At 38.6% G+C, this 20933-nt stretch overlaps 2 protein-coding genes across 2 annotated transcripts; both read right to left on the reverse strand.

Annotated features, from left to right (window-relative positions):
- Window positions 1-55: 55 nt before the first annotated feature.
- On the reverse strand, window positions 56-17124 carry tmem184a (transmembrane protein 184a). Its single transcript, XM_083931618.1, has 9 exons — window positions 16781-17124; window positions 16188-16409; window positions 11932-12097; window positions 10498-10588; window positions 8868-8943; window positions 5218-5309; window positions 3700-3869; window positions 3426-3623; window positions 56-1533 (listed from the first exon to the last, which is right to left on the reverse strand). The coding sequence occupies exons 2-9, from the start codon at window positions 16407-16409 to the stop codon at window positions 1304-1306; spliced, it is 1245 nt and encodes a 414-aa protein (XP_083787744.1). The 5' UTR covers window positions 16781-17124; the 3' UTR covers window positions 56-1303.
- A 900-nt stretch (window positions 17125-18024) lies between these two features.
- psmg3 (proteasome (prosome, macropain) assembly chaperone 3) lies at window positions 18025-20575 on the reverse strand. The gene is given in 4 exon segments (XM_083931643.1): window positions 18025-18381; window positions 18383-18520; window positions 19659-19887; window positions 20470-20575. Coding segments are annotated over 4 exon segments (492 nt in total). The 5' UTR covers window positions 20559-20575; the 3' UTR covers window positions 18025-18345.
- Window positions 20576-20933: the final 358 nt, after the last annotated feature.

The following is a 20933-nucleotide window of genomic DNA, read 5'->3' on the forward strand; positions in this document are numbered from 1 at the left end:
GCCACACAGGACTAAGACACACAAGTCAACGAGTTCTCATACTTTCTAATATTACTTTGTACCCAACTGTTAAAATATTTCTGCTTTCCCAGAAAGACAACTAGAATTGGCACAAGAGGGTATGAAAATTAAAACCAAGGACTTCATACACAAAATTGGTTTGCAATAACTAATAGACAGCATTATGTTTCTTGTGACAAACATCATTTCTAGAGAAGAATAGAGTGGGAGAATAAATGACAAAATCTCTTAAAGCACACAGCATTGGTTTGTCTCTTTTCCCTCACACAGAATTCAGTTTGGTCTGACTACACCTGAAGTACACACATTTAAATCTTACCAATTATCCAAATATTTTTCTGCACAAATTGAACATATTTAACACCAAAATTTACACCAATCGAATGTTGTGCATATTTCATAGTATAGTATCCCTGGTACATGGAATTAAAACATAAATAGTGATGTGAACACGTCAAACATAAAAGGATTCTGCCAAAACCATTTACAATACATTAGTGTCTGTTGAAGGCTGTCTAGTTGCACAGAATTAAACTCTTCAGCATGCTGGGGAAATTAATGAGAAAAATACAACTCCCACTTTGTAGGAGATAGATTTATCGAATTTGTCCATGCGACGATAAATACAAAGGATTTGCGAAGTGCAATAGTCTGCAGTTTGAAGTACCTGCTCCAAAACGAATGTGTCTCTGAACACATTTTTCCATTTGTCAGGAAACCATGCAGAGGAATGCTCAGAAAATACTTCAAACAAGCAGATGCGAGAGACGGTCCATAAAGTGTCAATGCCAGCCATCACTGGTTTCCCTGCTTCCCTCCTGGAGTCACATATTAATCATCTCCTCTTTGAAACTGACATGAATCAGAGGGAACGCACTTCAGACAGCCAGAAAGCCAGCACTGATATAATGAACGAAACAGATTCAGGATCAGGGACAGTGCTCAACATCCAGCGGCTTGATTTAAAGAGAACGCACAGCTCCAGATGTCTCCGATACAGTGAAGGTCACATGTCATTTTCCTGGGATTATTACTGCAGAGATGAAGACAGCTCGGTTCTCTGGTCATTGAGCTATCAATTTTATAAACAACTATTAATTCATCCTCCTCTTGGTGCTTAAATTATTCATTAAAAACACGACAGAAGCAAGCAGTCCATCTAAAATACTGGGATGATGAAAATTAAACACCTGGATTCAATCCAGCTCTGTGCGATATGTAATACAGCCGTTTCTCCGAGAGGGGCAAAGACACTAACACCTGGATCTTGCTGGGAAAATGCCTAGAACTCATCATCAGAGGTAATCAGCATGATTTTGTCAGACTTGCGGGAGCTCTTGTTGCCTGTGGCCACTTTTCCATTCACGCTGGGCTGGACCACTTCCTGTGTGGACTGCTGAGTGTACTGCTGGTAGGCTGGGGAGAAGTTGTGGATGGCATCCTGTACCATGTCTCCCGGGTTTATGGTCTCCTTCAGACCGCTGGAGATGCTGTGCATAGGAGGGTTGTTTTCTGTAGGAACAACATAGGAACAAGGACATTGGGAGATGAACAGTTAGATGATCATACTTGACTGCACTGTTACAGCTTTAAATTACTCAATAGTTTGACAGTAACTTTGTGGAGTCTCCTTTGGTTGCCCGGCAACTGCTCCTAGCCAAGAAATAGACTGTTCTTCCTGTAAAACTCTGACATGTTGTTTTAATTTCAGTTTTGAATAAGTTAAACACATGCTATTTAACGTGTAACTTAAAGTGCTGATTTAGAGGTGTAGATTTGGATATTTTTAATACCAGAGCCAGTTTAGTTGTTTATAGTTTCATCTTTAAGCTAATTTAAGCAAACTTGCTGCTGGATCTATTTTTTGTAGAGACATTATAAATAAGGGGTGTGAATCGCAGGAAATTAAGAGCGCTATGTAAAAAAATAAAATGGTGTTCTCAAAAATCTTCATACCGTATCACATTTACAATCATACAAAACAGAAATGCAACAAATCCTCATATTCCAGAAGTCAGAATAACAAAAAAAAGATTATTTTAAGTGCATAAATGACTCAATGGTGTGTCGAACTCATTTTGTCCATTGACCGATTACCTATTTGTTTAATCGGTAAAATAAACTCATCACTTTGCAACATTATAGCAGTAATATTTATCCGTTAGAAAAAAAAAATGAAATAGGCATGATTTCTTTCTTTCATCATGACATTTGTACAGGCCGCAGTCTATAAAAGGACTGAACACAATTCAGTCACAGCCACCGTCTCTACTGATGGTCCCTTGGCACCCAGCTGTGAGCCAGGTTGAATTTATCCCAGAACTAAAGGGGTGTTCAAGGCAAAAATGAGCTGGCACACATCCACAGCTTTCTACTGCAGGGTCACTGGCATTGCTGTTTGGATCAGATTGACCGTTGGGTGGGGGTATAGGTCAGTTCAGGCACGGTCTGCTGAGTTTCTCCTTACTGCTCCACAGGGCTGAAGCAGAGGAATGGCAAATCGAGGGCGTGGCAGTCACATACATAAGCACCTGAGGGTGGGTGTGCACCAGCAGAACTAGAGTGCTAATATTAATGTAGGAGGGGACAGTATGGTATATGTAATCAGCTGTCATACACTCTGGAGCATCACCATTGTTCTACTTTAACTGGACATCAAGATGAATAATGGATGCCTTTCCATATGGGCAGGAAGAACTGTAAAGATGAAAACCATTAATATTATCCCATTACCGTCGTTGATTTTTATCTTGATTAAAAAGAAAAAAGATCGTACCACATTAATACAGTAAAGTTTCAGATTTCATCATCACCTCAAGTACGTGTGATTGTTAAGCAGCTCAAGAGGGTTTCCTATAGCAGGAAAAAGGCAAAATGATTGATTTGGCTGCAGAAGACATTTCCCATGGCTTCCATTCGTCTTTTACTTACTTTCAAGCAGCAATGACAAAGAGGTGGCGCTCCCTCCCTGCTTGTTACTGTACTGTGGCTATTGAATCCCTCTTCATCTTCCTCTACATTGTTTTACTGGCAACTGTCCTCTGAGCCAAGACTAACAATTTGTGCCCCTAGTCAGGTTGGAAGTCAGCAGGTTTCATCGGTTTGACACACTGATCACAACAGCACTACATTTATTTCAATACACATTTGTAAATATGCAGACATTACAGCCTGTGTACCAGTTAAATGGCGGGAATTAATGTGAAATCTAACTTTAAAAGCTAGTCTGACTGGACTAAAAGGCTGCAAAAAGCACAGAGAAATGCAGTTACAGTTACTGCTAACACTTTCAAGCCTGCATCAGTCCTCATTCTGCGTGGGAGAAGGAAAATTAGTCTCTGAACATGGCAACATATTTTCAAGGGGAGGGCAAGAGGTAGTGATGGGCAGGCAACAGCGCTCACCTGGCACTTCATTTTTTTTCTCCTGGTAGACGGTGCAGGTGAAGGCATATCGGAGGGCAATAGCAGCGAAGAACATTTCAATGCAGATGATAAAGTTCTGCCAGCCTGCTGCCACGGTGCCGGCGCCGACCTCATGTCCATCGATGAAGAGCGCGTTGGGTATGACACCGCAGCGCTCCAGGATGGCAAGGACCATTCCTACAAAACAGCAACAACTTCATCAGCAATTCATTCTTTTATGTACCGATACAGAAAGGGTTGATGGGGAACTAACCTTGCCAGAAGGATAAGAAGATGACAGATTTGATTGTGAGGAATTTCAGCACTGGTTCGAACGGCCTGAGCAGGTCACTTGTTGCGAAGAAGAAGAGGAAGAGAGCGTACAGAGACAGGCTGACTGAGAAGTTGTAGATGATTGTGATATACAGGTATCCTCCGTTTATGCTGCACAGAAACAGAGAAGGGAAAAGAAAACATTATTAAAAAATTTGTAGAATGTATAACCATGCCATTTTTTTCATCTGTGATCATATGACAAGCCTGTGTACAGTGACTTCCTCTACGAGCTTCCTCTAAGCTTTGAATCCATTTATCACATTGGGCTCAATGAAAAAGACTACTTCAGCCAACTTGCAGGAAATACAGCTGGAAATAAAGCCCTTTCATCTTCGTAGTTAAAGTGGTTAATAAAATCTGTTTGTACATGTCCTTTTTATTTCAGGTTGCATCTGATAAAGCAGGCAGACTTATAGACTGTGTTTCATTGTCGGACTGCATTGCTACCCTCTTTGCATTCCAGAGAGCCTCTCTGAGACCTCAGCTGTGACTACACTAATTACTCCCATCCAGTATAGAGTGCATGGTTGGCTGAAAGCGTATAAGTAAACAATCTCTGAATCATCATGGTCTCGCTACAGAGCTCAAAGAAAGACATGAAAAAAGGTTTCTGCCTGCTAATTTTGCTGTTGAAGTAGATGAAGGAATAAGCAGAAAGACTTTAATCATGTCTATATTTTAACTTGACAGTAAGAGGGTAATGATATAAAGCTCATTGGAGTGTCTTAAGCTCTTGTTCTGACTAGTTTAGAAACAAGCATTGCCACATCTGAATCTTCAAAGAGACACTGAGCTGAGAGGTGGAGAAGAGTACCTGAAATAAAGCCAGAAAGAGTTTATAAGGCTGCAGATTTTATAGCTTTTGATTACACACTAAAGACAATTTTATTGAATTTATAACCTCTCCATATTTTGTTGAGACCCTTATTGGCTCATCTTGTACAACTGGAAATAAAATACAAGTCTGCAATTTACCCCCGTCTTTGTATCACATCTAAAGTGAAAGTATGAAATGAAACAATGCATCTCCCCTTATAACACTGTGCTTCCCTGAGTGCAACACCATATAAGAAGTAAGTGTCTTCATTTCTGAACACTTACTGCACTTGGGGAAAGCTTTTAAAAGACATAATTTCTTTAGTTCATATATCAAAAACCCGTGAATTATTCTTTGCAATACCAACAGTACCCAAAAGGATGGGGTTATGGCTGACACAGCTGGGACAACATGAAGTAAAGCATCTGCACACTCTCACAGAGAAGTTTGAACCTAACACTTTCTGCCTGAAATGAAACCTTTTAATTCTAGCCAGCTCCATCATGCCAACTGTGAGGAGGCGATATAATTATCTGCAAATGATTTCCATGTACACATAAACAGCAAACAGCCTGCTGGCAATGGCATGGGAGGCATAAGATACATAAAGAATGAAATGAAAAGAGAGGTGCTGCTCACTTAAAATCTCCATCATGATATTTGCCAAAGGCCTGCAGGATGATGGTGATGACTGCCATGATGGGTTTGACAACGCAGAACTGGAGAGTCGCCTGGAGAACACATTGCAATTCAGAATGAGACACCCAAACAAGTAAGGACACCATGAAGAAGGTGGAGGAGGGTGAAGAAGGACGTCAGGATTTGTTTGTTCATCTAATTATGTGAAAAAATATTGGTAGCTGCTCACTGACAAGAAACAAAGCTCACTCATCAACAGGTTATATTGTGTTTGTTCAATCCATACAACCTAAAAGTGTTCTAGTTTGCAAGCGGCTATGTGTTAAAAGTGCATCAAACTTTGGTTTTTAGTACAATATATAACCTTTTAATTAGTGAGCTTTAGAGGTAATAGAAGGTGGACTTTTAGATAAAGCTAGGCTCATCGTTTCCCCATTTCTGGTTTTAGTGCTATGATAGGCTGACCAGTTGATGGGCTTACATTCAACAGACAGATATAAGAGTGGTAACGATCTTCTCATCTAACTCCCAGCAAGGAACGCATCATGGTTTGATTCAAACATTATTATTTTTTTAGCACTGACTGCAATGCCGTAATAGAGTGAGAGGTTACAAGATGCACCTGAATGTAAGCCTGCACCTTTTATTGTTTGTTGCCACACAGGGGTTTCAGTGAAGCAGTTTTTTTTTTTTTGCCTTTCCATCATCTCTAACTCTGGCCAAAGTATCTGGAAAAGTGCAACTGCAGGCGACTGGTAAGGTTACGTTACCCTGTGTTCTTAGCTGCGTGCTACTGGCCGGTTAGCTATCTATAGTGGGTTATTTTATTTCTGGGAGCATCGTCAATACTGCTTTTGATCTCAAAAATTTTAATTGAAGCTCGTTTCGGTCGACTTTTGTTTTAAACTCGATATTGTGACACCCCTAATGTCAAACACTATTGACTTCCCTTAACTAAAAAAGGTCATAAAACACACAGCATGCATCCTTTGTTAGGGTTGTCTTTCCTTCAGTTCTAGAGAGCAAACTATCTGATACTGATGTCTTCATGCTGATGTGGATAGGGACTGGCTGGAGGATGTAGACCTGCATGCCATATAAGACTGGAGAACAAGTGTCCTTCTGTGTTGTGTACTGAAGCCTGAACCAACCAATTTGACAGAGGCTTCTCTAAACTCCCATCACCAGTCTGGCGCTTGAAAGCAACAGACCAAGAGTGTTCAACTTGATTAGCCAGAGGGAGGCTTTTTAGAACGGCCACACTCGGTGGTGGGCTTTACAAAACGACATCAACAATCATTTATATTACTGATTTGCTTTGAGGATATTCAGAGTGACACACTGGCACGAGAACAAGCATAGGGAAAGTTAAGGCTGTCAGTACAAAAAGCTTAAAAGCAAATCATTTTACATGCTATTTCCTGACATGAAACACAACGCACATTCATAATACTAGTGGATTCAAAGTCCTAAATGTGGGTTCTGCTTAAATTAATTAAGTTCTTAACACTGCATCTGTGTGTACAGCCTATACAGACCTAGTAAAACATTTTAATACTAAGCTATATGTGTGTTTCAGCGAACACTGCACGATAAGAGGATATGTTAACTCTACATATTTGTCACCGGTTTCAATAACAGCGCTATTTAAAACTGGGTTTGCAGGGTTATGTGAATTTAGGATAACATGCACATTGGTTATATTCATCACATCCCATTTTTCATAGCAACCTGCAGTGGTTATTGACATATAACCAATAAAAACAACGAAAAATGATCGACAACCAGATTGGCAGATTGGTCTGGTTTCAAGACTAGGTGTTTTCCATTTCAATACTAAATTATGGGACTGCAGAGCATGAAATGACCTGAGGCATTTTCTTTCTGTGATCATTTTTAACACTTCAGAATTCATATCAATAGTTCACTGGTGGCAACCATCAACATAACTGACTTATAAATTTCTCCTGAGTCCTATTAAACATCAACAATACTTTCTGTATTACAATTCTGACACTCAAACCTGATCCTTATAAATTGATAACAGATTAATTAAGAAACCTATGCATCAACCACAAGGCCATTGTATTTATTGTCAAGCTGTCTCACACTCTTCTCCCGGCGGCTCCATTCCTGCATCTTTAATTTCTGGAAGGAAACTTTCAGAGACTTTTCTGATAAAGCCTCTGCCCGACATCAATATATTATTTTCATTTTTTTTAATCAAAAGCTTGTTTATTCTTTCTGCTGTTCTTCCCTTTAAGGAAACACAAACTAAAGAAAACAAATGCACTGCACATTCATCAGATGGCAGTCTATTTTTTTCTCTTTCCCCAATGGCCCTAAACAGCACAACAGCTGCCCTTGGGCCCCACAGGATTCCACTTTTGCCAAGTTCCAGGAAAATAAGAGCCTGAAGTGTTGATCAAATAAGAAAAGGACTTCAAATAGAATGTCAAAAAAACCCGTTTGGGATGCAAGAGCAGCTTATCCTCTAACCTTATCTCTAAGAACCACAATTACTTTAGGCCGCTTTTTCCATATCAGTGATTCATTTGTTCACCCCTCTTCTAATCACACACTGAAGCTTCCCCAAAATGTGCACAGAATTTCAATGTTTTTATCCCCAACCCAAAGAAATCAAGGCCTTTCAGATCTTGCACTCTGCCAGGGTCCTAGCTGCTAGTTTTTGAATTTGACTTTGATGAGCAGTTGCGATTTTTTTTTTTTTTAACCTTGAAGTTTCATCTCTGGTGTTTTTTCCAAGTGTCAACACAGCATGATCAATATAATTGAGTGCTTCAGTAATGCAGTTAGAATTAATGTCCGACAGCAGTTTATCATTACTTTGAAACCAGTTAGTCACTTAATTCGTAGGGGTTGACCTGTAAAACACCGTATAATAATTTCTAAAAGTGTTCAATGTATCGATTTATGAAATTCTCTGTTCAATGAATGTTAATGAGGTTGACCCATTTTAAAAGCAGGATAAATTAGTGCTTAGCCTTTGCTCAAGGCCAATACTTTCACTGCACTGACACCCAGCAAATTCCTACAAAACTGATGGGTGATTTCGCACAATGCTACCGTGCTGATCTTTAATTGTGGTCTCACACAGAGAAATATTATTTAATTCAGATTAATTTCACCAGAGAGAAAATTTTCAAGATTTTCTATTAAAACGCCCACGAAGGATTCCTGTGAAGGCACACTGAGTGTTCATCACTTGCCCCTTGTAAAAAAACAAAAAAACACACTTTAACCACATGTTTTATTTTGAAGGCATAACTCTCAGCTCCAATTTTCATCAGCGTTAGGCTAGGAGCTTGTGCAGCATGGGAAGACACTGAGGGAGCGCTGTGCTGACAGCTCATATCATCTCTCAGTGTTTATTATCAAGCTGCTTTCACCTGGCCTCAATTGCTTTTGTTTCCTTCTTTTTTTAATCAGTGGATGTTATCTTCTGAAAAGCACACAGCCAATTATAACAGCTGTCATTTTTAGGCAGTCTGGAGATGTGGGCAGAGTGGTAATTTACTGCTTAGTATATTTTAAGGACGTTTACTTTTTTCAATCTGATGTATTCTTATTTTCTATGTGTGCAAAAGGAGCATCTCAAGAGCAGAGATAAGGGGATGATTGAAGCTCACCTGTTTGCAGAATCTTAAAAAGCCGATGGAGTAGCTCATTCCACCGAGGCAGCAGGTACCATACAGACAACTTGACCTGTGGAGATGGCAAGAAAATGACCATATATTTAGCATCCAGCAACAAGAACAAGTTAAAGTATGGATAGAGTGACATGTAAAAGAGAAACATGTACCATGTAATACAAAAGCTAATTGATTTATCGTTTGAGTAACGTTTCTTTAATGTGAGCTGGGATTACCTGATTTTTATCGGTTTTATGCAACTGTAAACAGAACATCTTTAAGTTTTGGATGTTTGGTGGACAAAAACGGGACCTTTAAATCATTACATCACATTGGGCTCTGGGAAAGTATGAGGGGCATATTTTTATAGACAAAACGACTAATCAATCCATTAAGAAAATAAATGTCAGATCAATCAATATTATAATAATAATTGTTGTTTTCTTGTATTTCTTGTAACTATTCTTAGTTTAATGTATTATTACTGTGAGTCAGGGGTGTTTGGGGCGTAGTTTAGGAGGTGGGGAGCGAGATGGAACTGACTGATGAAGGACTGAGGCCGGAAGCAGCAGAGAGAAAGGCTAGGTCTGAGCTCAGCCTCACCTTAAACAAGAGCTCACAATCATGGTGCTCTGCAGCTTCATTGGAATAGCTGCTCAGAGCGCTTTAGGTGCTTTTCATGCTCCTAACCATCGGACTGTTCAAAGACTGTTTAATTATTTTAATCTGTCACTTTGAAGATGAGTTACTGATGCCCAAATACTTCAATGCATCGTCACCACTTGCAAATGAGAGCATGGATATTCAAATTGAATTTGAGAAACAAATTGGAATTTCCCTGCAGAGCGAAAGTAGTCCAAGTATTTGTTGCTCTCTGTGTTGATTCCCACAGAACCTGTGTACATCTGAGGTGTATTATCTAAGCACTTCACACCTAATATAGTATATTAATGACATTGCATAAAAAACTGAATCTTATATTGATGTAAAATACTAATAAGAATAGTTTCTAAAATGCTAACGCAAAAATAGATTGTGAGCATAGTACAGTAATAGCGTGTATACATAAATGATGTGATGTGCTTAATTAATCTGCCATGCTGATGATTAAAACATAATCAACTCAAATTTTAACATGCAACAGTATTATCCACAATATCTGTTGACCATCATGGAAATCCGAAAAGGACGTGCAGTGAATTGTTCCAGAACAAGATACAGAATAAATGTTTTGTTTTCAGTGGCTGGTGTTGAGCAATGCAACCATTTATCAGGGCTCAACATTGGTGTCTCCACTGTCTTAAGAACCTGGCAGAGAGCTGCTGCCCTGTGGCTGAGTCAGCTATAAAACACAGCCTGTGTTATCCTTTATCTCAGAGCTTTTGATAAACCAAAGTGTCACAGATTACCAATGCAGTTTATTACCTGCTCTTTCACTGTGCTGTTCAAACTAAATGCTAATTCAAGGACAGAAACATGCACATTGTACCTTTTTGTGACTATAACCCAAGTCGAGCTGAAAAGAAGGTGATACTTCCGTCAACTTGAAAAATATTTTAAAAATCTTCAAACTAGTAACAAAACAAACCGGTCTGTACATGTAGGTCATTGAAATGAGAACACTCACTGTATGGGCTTCCCTCGGATCTCTGACATGATTGCACTCTCTCCTCCCAGATACTCGAAGGACAGGCTCAGGAAATTGTAAATGACAAATGCTATAAGAGAAAGAGAAGAGTTACTTTTTTAAGGTTCCACATGGCTCATTTTCAGGTTCATTATTGTATTTTGGGTTTCTACTAGAACATGGGAACATGCTTTGATTATTTTTACTGTCTGTCTGATTATACCTGTATTCGCCCTCTGACTTAAACACTCTGCTTTGGTGCCTCTATGTAAGCCCCCCTCCAAAAAAAAGCCCAGTCTACTCTGATTGGTCAGAGTTTCTGCGTTTTTCACAACTGCACTCTCTGAGTCTCTGCACCATCATTGCAGCATTAGAACCATACAGAAGTCCTGAAAACACGTTGAAAGGTACAATTTTTGAATATGGGCTGTGTGCATTTCTCTATGGATTGAGTGTGTGTTTTGATACTTACAGTATTTATACAGTACTCTGACCGGATTTCTAATGACAGAAACCTCCATTTTTACAATATTAGACCTTTATAACCTTGTACCATACATGGCATGATTTTAACTGGAAAACAATTTCTCATCACCTTCAAGTATAACTTAATTTAAAAAGGTCAATTCATTTTAGCAGAGAAAAGCGCCACATGATAAAAAAAATAATTAGTCCTTCATTTTGGAACAATAAATGTTTCAGTCCTTACATTAAGAAGCTTCCAAGGGTTCAGTGTCTTGGAAATCCCTTCCTAATCCTTTGTTGCTATTTAAGGAGGGATTAAACGAAGCTAATGCAGATGGTGTCCAGTCAAGAGAAGGTTCATTATGTTTTAGCCGTAGCTGCTGGTGGTATTTCTCCCTGCTTTCTGATGCACTACACTATCAGTCAGCCACAAAATTGGCCTGCAAACTGGAAACTAATCTCCTAAATAATGCATTTCCTACTTTTCCCTTTCCTAAATTACTTGTAATCCATCTTGCATATGATTCACCTTTGCTCTTTCAACTTATAAAACAAATACAGTTGTACAAAAGTCAATTCCAATATACAGAACAGGGTTTATATATTTGAATACAACAGCAGCAAAATAAGAAATCACTGCAGAACAAAATTTGAAAAAAAAATTTGAAAAAAAAATAATTCTACCTTAAAAAAAAAGTACACTGTAGTTTTTAATCTACAAACACTGAAACCAGTTCACAAAAAAGGATGCTCCTTTACTTACTCCTCCTAGAAAGGTAACACCTCAAATAATGAGGTCTATCTACATGAGAACAATGACTGGTGTCGTGTAAAACTAGTTTGGTCAGTTCATCGTCTTTCCTTTCCTGGCTGGCAATTTAAAAAATGAGGGAGGGGAGCACACCTGACTGTACAGAAAGGATGTTATCAGGCAGATCATTTAAAAAGGGGAGTGCTTGTGATACTTACCTTCGTAGCAATCTCGAACAGAATCGAAGTAGACATAGTACTGGTCGTTGCTGATAAAGAGCAGGCTGAGCCAAGAGTCAAAGGCATAAACTGGCACGATAAACAGGATGCGGATGATGTAGCGCTGTTCATTTGGGACAGTGTAGGATCGAAGGTGTGTATAGATCTACAACGGAAATGCAAAAACAAAGCATATGAAAAACATTAGTAATCTAGAAAAGGTTATGTTTGAAATGAAATGAAATTGTTTGCCCAAAGCACTAACCCTGACGCAATATGAACCACGCGTGATATATAAACAATATTAACCACATATGTGATCAACGTGATATGTCAACAACCAGAGAGCTGTCAGAAAAAACAGGCAACTATGATCTTTACATGGACAAAGCAGTCAATGCAAGATACAAATGTAGCTAGAAATAATATCTGTCACTATGAAACACCACTACAGTTGACTACAGTAAAGAGAGATCACCCAACTCCCAAAACATTCCAGCTTTGAACTTAGTGGCCACACCTTCACATACAGAAGCAGACAATATGATCAGGGAATAAAACTTTTTTTTCTGAGCTGATAAAAGGTCTTAACCTTTACTTTTTAAACACACACACACACCCACAGCTCCATATGGCCTCCATAAAGATAATCTAGTGCAGCGGAAAAGTTTTATGGGAATACACGCAGCATATGGCAGACAATCTGATTATCATCATTTCCAGTGACCTTTAATTTGATACTTTTTTTCACTCATGAGCCACATCCAAATGATGAATTACATTTTTGAATCCCTACTGAAATGCCTAATTTGCCACTGTAGTGAGTTAAGTGTTGGCTTATCCATTCTGATCCCAAGCAAATACAGCACTTTATGATCTGTATGTCAGCAGAGGGAGGTATTTGTTTTCAACAGTGTAATTAAATTGCAGTTAAACTACCCCTCTCAGGGCTCTCAGGTAATGCAGGCTGATGACTGCAGGTTGGCTAATCTCACCAATGTTGGCAAATCAAAAACAATCAACATCTCTGAACCAACAAACAATATGGAATACAACTACATCAACAGTTTAAAATACTGCAAATTTGATTGAACCTCAAACAAAGGAATTTGTATCCGACTAATACTCATAGTACTTCTTTATCTTAACAATAAGCATATTTAATAGGAGATATGGTTTCTCCAGTATCATTGTCCCTCTGCAAATGACTGCAGTCATGCAGAAAGAGCTCTTAAAATGTTATTACAGAGCAAAGCATATTAGGGAATGTGTGTGTAATACCACATATGAGGAAATTGGTTTCTAGTAATGACTAATGAGTCATTCTTCATAAAGACACCATTTAAAAAAAATGACTAACCAACTAAAATTTTCTCAGGCGACCAAGATTCTAATGACCCATTAATAACTAATAACTCTCTAGGGAAAGAAAACCAACACATCACCACTACCATATCCATGTGTAGGGATGGCGGTGGAGACCAGATTTCATGCCTCCAAGCTTATCAATTCCTTTTTTAATAATGCTGGCACGTTTTCTGACAGTTGCACATTGCAAAACAATGACATCAAACTCATGCTTCTATGCTGCTGGAAACTTGCCACAAGAAAGAGTCATGGCAGAGAGGAAGAAATGGTCCAAAGATTGGCTTCATCTTACAAAGAAAGATGACAATAGTGCTGCTAATGTCTATAAAATGATATTACCAATAAGGTTGGAAACACCAGCGATATGCTGAAAAATCTTTCTACGTATTATAAAATATCTGATATACTAATTATCATTATTAATTATCATTAGTTTCTGATCATTTTCGTTTTGGTATTTAGTAATGGGCATGTTTGAAGGCATGTCACTGTGCACTGAGAAAAAGGAAGTGACAATTATTGAATTAAAACCTTTGGAAGATGTCTACATTTTGAAATTATAACCACATACAGTAGTTTAAGGCTGCAGCTAACTTATTATTGATTCAGCTGCAGATGTTCTTCTAAATTGATCAGTTTGTCATTAAAATGTCAGAAAATAGTGATTCCCCAAGGCCCAAGATGATGTATTCAAATGGCCTGTTTCATTTGACCAACAGTCAACACAAAAATATTCAGTTTACAATCAGATATGTCCCGGAAAAGCAGCAAATCAATCATACATTTGAGAAGCTTTAACCAGCTTATTTTTGCTTGAAAGATGAATTGATTTAGAAAATAATGGCCAATTTATTTTCTGTCTATCTACTAATCGATTCATCTACTTAGCTCTACAGTATTTTCACTCATACTTGGGCTCACTTGCTGAATAATATTTTCTTCACATTTTTTTGTACTGTTTTGATTCAAAATGTGCCATCAGTGGGTCTGAACACTTTAAATTCTAAAAGCTTCCATGTGTAGGAGCATGCTAGGCAACATCCAAATCTCACTCTGCTCAACACAGTCAGCTTGATTAAATGTCCATTAGCGGCTGCACATTAAAGCCTGATTAAAGTGAGGGTAGGGGTGTGATGCATTTGGTCATCATCTCTACATGTTGAAAGTGAAGCAAACTGTAGACTGATGTCTTCCATCTCCCTGAAAAGACAGAAAACCCTGTCCTACCTGAAAAGACAGAAAACCCTGTCCTACCTGAAAAGACAGAAAACCCTGTCCTACCTGACCTGACAGTAATGCATTATTGTATGCCGAATAATGTGTGAAGCTCGAAAGTATTTCTGACAATAGAGTAAGGGGCAGGGGAACCATCATTTGTAAAACATATAACCTAGCACAGAAGTGGCACATACTGTAACTAAATTAGAAGTACATGTGCAAAGCATGACGCAGGCATACAGCACACTTAAAGTGCAGTCTGCTGCTCTTAATCCCAAATGCTGCACGTTGCAAACGGACCAATAAGCCAACAGAGGAAAAAGGAACCACACTCCACCGATTACCAGCCTGAAAAGCATTGGCAACTTTACAGCAAAGAGGATCTAAGGTCATTGTCTTTCTGTGTTTAGTATTCAGAATGTGAGTTTAGAAGTCTATAGCAATCCTCTGGAGCCAAGTCAGATGAAACACCACCAGCATTGCTAGTTCTGCAGACCATTTTATTTTCCCTATGTGACAGAAGGGATGCTTGTTGCAAACCTGCTCCATTCTCCCTGCGGTACGCTTGCTATTTATTTGTTCAATTAAAATCTTGTGGCTTGTGTTTGGCCAAACAAATAGTATATTAAAAAAAAAAGTTCGAAAGCAATTTGCTGGATATTGAATCACAAATCCCTAAACAAAGATTGTTTCCAAAGGATGCAACATGATGATGCTTCATGAGGATGTTACAAAGAAATGTCGCTAAAAAACAATAACTATCAGATTAATAGCACTTAAAAACAGCTATTGTTATGGATATACATGTATGCGTGTTAAAATAAATATGATACAGGCGTATGACTTTCGGCCTGAGGATATCGGTAGATGCATATTCAAGACATGGCTTATATAATCCTCAACTAAATCTGGGAACTATTACAGCTGCACAACATTAAAACCAGTGAACAAGAAAACAGCACCCTCATCCTTAATAACGCCGTAAATGTTATCTCAATATCAATTGATTTCCCTGCTGATAATACACTGCACTCCACTGCATTCTCTCCCAATGATAAAACCATAATGATAAGCTATCATGTGCGCACAGTGGGTACTCACCCACACAATTATGTTTACAACAGTACTGAAAGGGTTTCTGGGTAAAGGTGCCCTGTGTTGAGCCATTTCGTTCTTCCCGATCCCCCCACCACCCCATCCCACATAGAGAGAGCGCGCCGTGCATCTATTGTGCTTTAATCAGCTAAAGGATTTTCATCCATTTAATCTGATAGTAAGCAAAACATTCCCACAATGCAGCGAGACAGAGAGTGCAAGCACGACAAAGAAAGAATAATACCTGCCTGCCTGGAATACTTTATGACTAGATAAGACAAAGTGCCGGTGTAAGTATGAAAATAAGCGGTGTGAGCCGAGACACGGAATTCATGACACTGTGCTGTAAGGTAATAATTCTTTATGGATATAAGAATTTGTTTCTGTCCTCTGGCAAGGGTGGTGCAATGTGTCACTCTGCAACCGTCTCTGATTACACATTTACATCACAGAGTGCGCAATGCTTTAAGGCTCCATTACTCACTGGTGTTATGTGGTGCAGTGATTTTTTCCCCCTAGCTTTTGTATATCGAATATTATTTGTCAAGGCATTCTGTGAAATGACCCAAACTCACCTGGTGGCATGTTATGAGCAAGGCGGACCAGACAAATATCCCTGTGAGGGCCTGAGCAGTCACTGTGTTTAAAAACATATCGTTTTCTATGATTGTCCCGTTGCTCGTTTGAATAATGGTCATATTGGAGATGTGCGCCTTGTCTGGGAGGATTGGTGCGTCCAGGTGAATAACAGAAATATTGTCGGCTGATGAATCCATGGCTTCCAAAGAAATGTTCATCTGAAAAGGAGTGATGCAAAGTCAGTGTAAGGCTAAAATGATGTAAGAACATAGATTTTTTTTTTCTTATTTTACCAGATTTGTTCCATTGGGATCTAAGAATTCTTTACAAGTGAAATATGGTCAAGAATAGCAGAAACCACTTTTTTTTAAACAATGAGCATAAAAACACAGATAAGCACAAATCTGCCCTTTAGGTTTGACTGAATATTGCCCAATTACTTCATGCCACCTGCTGTGAATACAACAGAACATAGAAAGTATTGTTATGAGACTAGAAGAATGAATGCATTAGAAATAAACTGCAGGAGTTAGGCGGAAGACAAATGAGCATTGGTATTCCCCTTCTTTACCGTCAACAAACAGCTCACCTTGTCCGGGGGAGGGTGGAAGCTTTATCCTGTTTGGATGGTACTGTCCACAAAGCCAAAGTTATAGGATCAACATGGAGAACGAAACCGACTTTCAGAACAACCGACCGGCCTCGTTTACTGACTCAGAAAACGGCCCGTCGACTTTTGTCAACGACGGGTTCAACAGACAGGACTTCCTTGTTTGAGACAGGTGCCTCGCCGAGGTTGAAGTCCACAGTCGGCGAGTAAAAAACTCAGAAACTCAAACTTGTAAATCAGAAAATTACAAACACTGCGGTAGCCTGAAGCGTTTACTCTGTGAAGCCTGCGGAAAAGTCCGATTTCCCCTATAAACGACGAGGATTTGAATGTAGCCCTGAGCCGCGAGTCTGAGGAGCAGCAGAGATAAACAGGTTGGGCACAGGTGAACGGGTCACGTGTCCACAAATCCATGTGTGACGTCATCACGTTGTCTCTATCTTGGAAATATTAAGTTTAGGCCTTGCTATTTGACATCGAATTTAATATATCATATTGTGTACAACTACAAATATATTTAGAGTTAATTCAATTTTAAATTGACATACATACATACCTTTACATACACACACAAACATATATATATATATATATATATATATAAGTGTACTTTCTTTTAGATCATTTTTTTCTCTGTACCATTATGTTGAGCACGTCTGCATCGTTTGTATGTTTTTTTCTGTAAGTTTAAAAGATGTTTTAAGCCAAAGGTACAGCGTGACCTATATTATAATATAGCAAATCTAATATTTTTATTTCCATATTTAGGTTACTGCAATCTAATCCAATCTTCAAAAAACTCAGAAATAATAGAAAACCAAGCACAATGTTGAATAAACGCCTCTCCAACACAGTCCAGCATGGAAATGAAGATCGATTTTATATACTGTCTATATACTGTTTATACACACACACACACACACAAATATTCTGTTTTTCTGCATTTTCACCAGTTTAACACAGCCAAGATTGATAAATATAGCAAAGCTTACATGGGGCATAGCCCAAATGTCCAGTGTGATGGGGATGTTTATCCAGTGCTAAGCATAAACTATATTTGACTGGAACTGAGATATCAAAGTTACATTTGATTCAAAGACAGGAAAAACATTTTAGTAGTTTTATTTTGGAATTGTCTTCATGAAACAATTTAGAACATTTTCATTCTAAAATACAAAAATAAACTATTACCAGTTCAAAACCAACAAAAACAATAAGGTCAATACATTTTTCATACAGTGATGAAACTGAACTGAAATCATTTTGGAAACTACAACTTTAGTCAATGGACATTCTTCCGTTTTTTGGAGCAGTGGACTGCAGAAAATCCTTCTTTTCCAGAAGTCATTCTTCACCGTTTTAACAAGTCAGATAGATCAGTCACTGAAATTTGATTTACACATTTGTCTTTCAGCCCACGCCTGTTATTTTAATAATTTAATTACTGAGTAAATAGTGGAATCCTTTCAGTTTGAAAAGATGCAGAAGAAAAGTGTGACATTGGGTGCATCCAAAAGGCCTGTATCTCAACAAGCTTTCAGGGCTCAGGTCCATTGTGATGACTTCCTACCAGACTTGACAACTTTTGATCATCTCTTTCATTTGTTTTATTGCATCTATGGAGGAATCCTTGAGTGACAGTCCCAGTAAGACAGGCCTGTTGCCGGCTTCTTGCGACACAAAAGTTGCCAAGTTTTTCCCACAGACATGAGTCAGTGGCTGAAAATAGAAACAGAAATCAGGTCTCAGATCATTGCACACAGCAATGTTGCAATGTAACATGTCAATGTCAGCAGAACATGAATTAATGGAAATGAATGACTTCAATAATCCTTGTAAGTAGAACAGCCTGGCTTGTGAAACCTCACTGATAAAAATTGAGAAATAACATCTGTAGAACTTTCCTCACACACACACATCTATCACTTTAATATATGTTTTATATCATAGTTATCAATAATCATTTCTATTAAATACAAAAAATGGGTTTCTTTTGTATAGAAATTAATTTTTCCATATCTCCAAACACTGAGGTGTCAAATTAACGCAGTTTCCAAATGATTTCACACTGTGAACAAGTTCGCCAGGAAAAAAAAAGACGACTTGTTTCCAATCACATTCTATTCTGCTGTTGTCATTGAATATGTGGTAACTAGTTATAACTTGCCTTTAGCGCCATTATTGATTGAACTATATTCCACACACGCCATAAGAAAAGTATTTTATTTCTGTGAAGTTCTCCCAGAGTAAGCATTTGCAGGTCTCACTATATGACTTGATTCTATTTTAATGAAACCCCTGATGTGGTCGTAGCAGGTTATCTGGCTGCTGTGTAATCCAGTAAACTTGACAATAACAGAGATGGAGACTCGGCTGTTGACATAATGCTTAACTTCATTACATACCAGTATTCAATCACAGTCATTCATTCAGTCTGTGTGACTGTGCTTCAACACTGCATTTCTATGTGACTCGAAAATCTCATACTTTACAAGAATTGTAAGTATTGTCTTTTTAAAAAGACCACAGGAGTGAAAAACAAAAACTCTCGTCAACTCCCCAAGTAAACATTATTATACTCCATTTCTCTATTGACGATCCATGTCTTGCCCGGTATGTAGTTAGAAAATTGCATGCCAATGCAGAGCTGGAATAGGTTTTCTTATGAAATGTTAACAGATCACTGAACTCCGCCTGCACACATCTAATTTCTCCCCATCTACCACAACCAATCGTATCTGCCCTTTTGCAGCATGAAATTAGTTACCCTGTGTTGCAACAAGTCTGTCTGATGTCCTGGGAACAAGTCTATAACACGCTGATACAATATTAATCTGAGCAATTTCATCCAGTGTACCTCGTCTTTGCCCAGCAGTACTTTGGTGGAGAACGTTGGGGTGGTGATATCATTAGATGTGGAGTCAGGTGTGACAGATATCAATGTCCCCATTTTGCCATACTGAGTGAGAACGACGAATATGTAATTGCTGAACTCCGTACAGACGACCTGTGTTGAAATTCCATCAACTTCTTTCTCTGCCTGTCTCGATTTGATGACGGGCTCCATCGATGACATTTTGTTAATCCTGGGGAAGAAAAAGAAACAGGAAATGGTACATGGAAAGGATTTGTAAGGCTGCAGTTTAAGAGGTTTTTCACTATCGGTTATTCTGCCAATTATTTTCTCGATTCATAATTTATTTGATTAGTACTTTTGACTATAAAAAGGTCACACACACACAGACACACACACAGACACACACACACACACACACACAATATAATACGTTGCATTTACACATAAAAACCTCTGTTATTTGTAAAAACAGGTGGAAATAGTCTTCAAAGATGATAAGATTCAAACAAGAGGGGGGTTTCTGACTCGGATTTAGCACATTGTTAGCGGCAGAAAGCAAACGACTGAAGTATTTGAGACTGTCGTCCTCCCATCTCAACATCTGCAGAGACGTTTTATACCGTTACTTTCCAGCTGGTCGGTCGAGAAAGAAAGGCTCCGCGCAGGTGATGCTCGGCTACGGGGAAGTGACTGACATGCAGAGGCTAACGTTAGCTTAACAGCTACTGCTAGCTCCAGTTTTTAATTTTCACAGTTGACGTTTACAATAAACAGAATCTTCAACGTCTGTTTAAAATGAAATAACCCTCACCCCGTGTCTTCGTCTGTGCAAAGAGTAAAGCTTCTTCTGCGCTGAGACACTTCACTTTGAGCAACTTCAGTAGCGCTCTCGGTCACCATTCACAAATCCAGCGTGCGTGCGCAGTTTGGACGAGCGTAAGCGATCCTTACGTGATGACGTAGCTGAAGTCACGCCTGACTTCGAGGTAGTTGGTTTCAGATAGAAAGTGTATTAATAAACACATACGCCAGTGTTTTCAAAGGATGAATAGAGTTGTCCTGAGAGGAAAGTTTTACCTTAATAGAGGACATAGCATATACATACACATTTGTAAATCATAAATAAGTCATAGAGTGTGGTCTTTGTAAAGTGTCCTGAGATAACTTTTATTATGATTTGGCACTATAAATAAAATTGAATTGAATTTAATTTAATTAAATTTAATTAGAGTTCGGCTTCTACACTACAAATATTGTATATCTAACAAGGCTAAA

Source organism: Echiichthys vipera (assembly GCF_963691815.1).
Source record: "Echiichthys vipera genome assembly, chromosome: 17".
Lineage (NCBI taxonomy): Eukaryota > Metazoa > Chordata > Actinopteri > Perciformes > Trachinidae > Echiichthys > Echiichthys vipera.

What these genes read in the sequence shown, in the direction of transcription:
- tmem184a (XM_083931618.1), bottom strand. Translation starts at nt 16,409, where the DNA reads ATGAACATTTCTTTGGAAGCCATGGATTCATCAGCCGACAATATTTCT. An exon ending in ATCCGAGGGAAGCCCATACA is followed by an intron (nt 8,944 to 10,497) that starts GTGAGTGTTCTC and finishes CCATCTCCACAG; the next exon opens with GTCAAGTTGTCTGTATGGTA. An exon ending in TATCATGATGGAGATTTTAA is followed by an intron (nt 3,870 to 5,217) that starts GTGAGCAGCACC and finishes GTTTCTGTGCAG; the next exon opens with CATAAACGGAGGATACCTGT.